Source organism: Corylus avellana, chromosome ca4, assembly GCF_901000735.1.
Source record: "Corylus avellana chromosome ca4, CavTom2PMs-1.0".
NCBI lineage: Eukaryota > Viridiplantae > Streptophyta > Magnoliopsida > Fagales > Betulaceae > Corylus > Corylus avellana.
In genome coordinates, this window is record NC_081544.1 from 27,498,404 (window position 1) to 27,501,726 (window position 3,323).

At 35.6% G+C, this 3,323-nt stretch overlaps 1 protein-coding gene across 1 annotated transcript; it reads right to left on the minus strand.

The window, feature by feature from the left end:
• Positions 1-832: 832 nt before the first annotated feature.
• LOC132177574 (glutathione transferase GST 23-like) lies at positions 833-2,719 on the minus strand. The gene is made up of 2 exons (XM_059589948.1): positions 2,053-2,719; positions 833-1,414 (listed from the first exon to the last, which is right to left on the minus strand). Exons 1-2 carry the CDS (start codon positions 2,362-2,364, stop codon positions 1,073-1,075), a joined length of 654 nt encoding a protein of 217 aa, XP_059445931.1. The 5' UTR covers positions 2,365-2,719; the 3' UTR covers positions 833-1,072.
• Positions 2,720-3,323: the final 604 nt, after the last annotated feature.

The following is a 3,323-nucleotide window of genomic DNA, read 5'->3' on the forward strand; positions in this document are numbered from 1 at the left end:
TGACACGTGGACCAATCAAATACTGACACATGGCATCTACTTAATTTTTTTTTAAATTAAAAAAAAATTAAAATAAAAGAAAAAAAAAATTGAGGGTGACTCTCTTGGCTCCAAGGGGGTGGCCGAAACCACCCCCAGTGGGTGCTCGGCCACCCCCATGGAGCCTAAGGGGTGGCCGAAACCACCCCCAAAGGGGGTGGCCAAGCTACCCCCAAATGGCCAAGCAACCCCAAATTTTTTTTCTTTTTTTTTTTTTAAAAAAAAAAATAATAATAATAAATACATTTTTTTAATTTTTTAAAAAATAAATAAATAAAGTAGGTGTCACGTGTCAACATCAGATTGGTCCACGTGCCAGTCCTAACGGTCAACTAACGGACAGACTAAATTGGTCATTTATCAAAACCACAGGGACCTGGACCTCCTGTAATAAAAATGAAACCACAGGGAGTAAAAATAAAGTTGGTAAACCCCATGGGGTATTAGGTATTTAACCCTATAAAGAATAAATAAATTCTTAAAAAATAATTTTAAATAGAATAATGAAAAGTAATCCCATGTTGCCAGGTGACCACTAGAAGAGATCAAGAAATGTTGAGAAGGACTGATAACAATGGTAGGATAGAAGACAAAGATGGCAAAGAGGAAAAAGAAAGTTCGTGCTCAATTGTAGGCGTAAACAAGAAGAAAAGAAAGATATAAGGCAATCACTCAATTATTCAAACATGTTCATTAGTATAATCATCGTCGAATTTTATTTAGTTTCTTTTTTGTTTTATCAAACATTAGTAGACGTGACATTGCATCGAGCACTAACATGAATACTAACATATGTTAAATGAGATACGTGTTAAATGATAAACTGTTAACTTTGACGTTAAAATCAAATAGAAACCTATTACAAACTGGATAGAACCAAAGACTTTATTCTTGAAAGTATAAACTCAGAGAAGAAAAGTTGAGAGCTAGCTAAATATGATTTTTACTCAAAACCTAAAACCAAGGAAGAAAAGCATACACAGGATTAACACAAGCAGCTAGCAAACATGACTAGGCAGAGGCAATAATTGAATCAATTCCTTCGGGATTTCAGATGTGCCAACCATTTGGTGTAGTCAGGAAGGTTCTCTTGGATCACAGGAATTTGCTCGAAATTCTCAACCCATGCATGCAAGCGAGGCAAGGTGGAGGGTTCTAGCACTTTTACCCCTCTCATGTCTTCCAGGGCTCTAAGCCAGTGGCACAGCCATCCATACGCTATGTCTACCAATCCAATATTGTTGCCACCAAAATATTTCTTGTCTCCCAGAGCTTTCTCTTCCAAGATCTTCAGAAATTCCACCACTTCTTTTATAGCATTCTCATCTGGCTTTTCTTCTGGAGCTTGAAAAAAAAGCACAGAGAGAGTTCGACCCTATATGATCATCGGAAGATTAAGCTCTTAGCATGAATAATATCATCACTAGGACAAATAATTTTCTGATGGTTCGGCAACCGAATTATATCACCTACATCCACCGTTAGGTAATTGTTCGAAGGACTACATGTTATTCTTATAACTTATTGAAGCACCTAAGCCAAATCAACTTTTACAAATGATTTGAATAATTTCAATTGTAATCAAATCCCTTTATTCACAGTAACTAAACCCTCATTTATAACAAAGATCTCTAACGTTATCCATAAGGAAATTATCAAACCCTTATATTCTAACAGGGGTGTAATGACTTCAAAAAAGAAGAAGACAAAAACAGGGGAGTTGCGTTTTTAAAGAGGGGAAAAACAGGAACAGTGAAAGAAATCGTTTGGGTTTGTGATTTTTTTCTATCTACTTAACTGAATTCAAAATTGTGAATATCGAGGAAAAAAAAGAGTTGAGATTATGTTAAGAATCTTAATCAAAGTGAAGCTAACTTGGCATGCTAGTACTGTATGATGATGAATGATAACATGGGATTAGCTCAAGTGGAAACAAATTAATAAACCTGCTGATGGATCATGGATTAATTCATGTGCATGATAGAAAGAATTATGCAGGTTGAAATTAATTACCTTATCATCTCCGAATTTAATCCAGAACCGAGCCAAGGCCCTCTCGTAAGAATCCTTTGGCAGCAAAGGGCTCTCAGGCCACGTTTCTTCAATGTATTCAAGGATTACAAGGGACTCGGCGATCGGCTTGCCGCCATGAACAAGCACTGGAATCTTCTTGTGAACTGGGTTGAACTGCAGAAGCATATCACTCTTGTTGCGAAGGTCTTCTTCTATGTAGTCATATTCCACACCCTTTAGCTTCAGAGCCCATATCACTCTGTAGCTATAGCCGCTAGTCCAACATCCCAGAAGTTTCACTTTTTCTTCCATTGTTGATATGAGACCAACAGGCTAAATCGGCTTAATTATAGCAATTATTTGTATTTAGTTTCTTCCCTTGTCAATACTCAACAGTCGTCGAGTTTGAAAAATGTATTAAAGCAAGTATAGGCTATTAACATAGCATTATTTCGTCTTTGAAAACAACGGGCGAGAAGATGAATGAAAATTCACAAACACAGGGTTCAATTTGGTATTACAATAGAAGATGCAATTTATATGATGGTGGGGTCCTCAATTTGAACATTCTAATCTGATTATGTGGAATTGTGGATAGACGAAGGTGCACGAACCTATCCCATTTCCTTGAATTTTCCTTGTCTTTTTGCTCCAGAGTCTCTAACTAGCAGTAAACACAAGAAGAAAAGTTAAGAAAAAGGAAAAGTAACTGGTTAATTGTGTTCTGTCATGTAATCTCGGTTGGTTATGTGCTTCTTATGTGTGTTTTGGATAACACAGAGTCATGCAAGAGACTCTCGGATGAAAGAAATCCAAATATATTTTTTACATTCACAATATTGAATAGAAATATTAAGGAATTGATTATTGCGGTGTCCAAATTAATTAAGTGTTACATATACAGTAGTTTGTGAGAGATATGTGAAAATAAATATAAGCTTTTAGTATTATTTAAATCCAAATGGACTGTCAGACACTTGAAACATGTACCATCTCATAGAAAAGTCGAGTGAAAATCTATCATTTAAAAGGGGTTATATTCTATCCTAAAGTTCTGAACAATAATTACAAACTACAGGGTAATACTAGCACTAAGAAACATCTACAAGAATATAATCATTAAACCAGCAGGGTGAAGTTCAGGGGGCCCTGTTGTTTAAACAAAGTTATGAATGTGGTAAACATCTTTTGGATATAATCATAAAATTGACGCTTCTTTAATACAGCTTTTTTTTTTCTTCCTTTTTTGTGGTAAAACCGATGGTCTATTA

Excerpts from the sequence above, each read along its gene's own strand:
- LOC132177574 (XM_059589948.1), bottom strand. The coding sequence starts at position 2,364 with ATGGAAGAAAAAGTGAAACTTCTGGGATGTTGGACTAGCGGCTATAGC. Across the intron at positions 1,415-2,052 it reads TTAAATTCGGAGATGATAAG|GGTCGAACTCTCTCTGTGCT; the intron begins GTAATTAATTTC and ends ATGATCATATAG.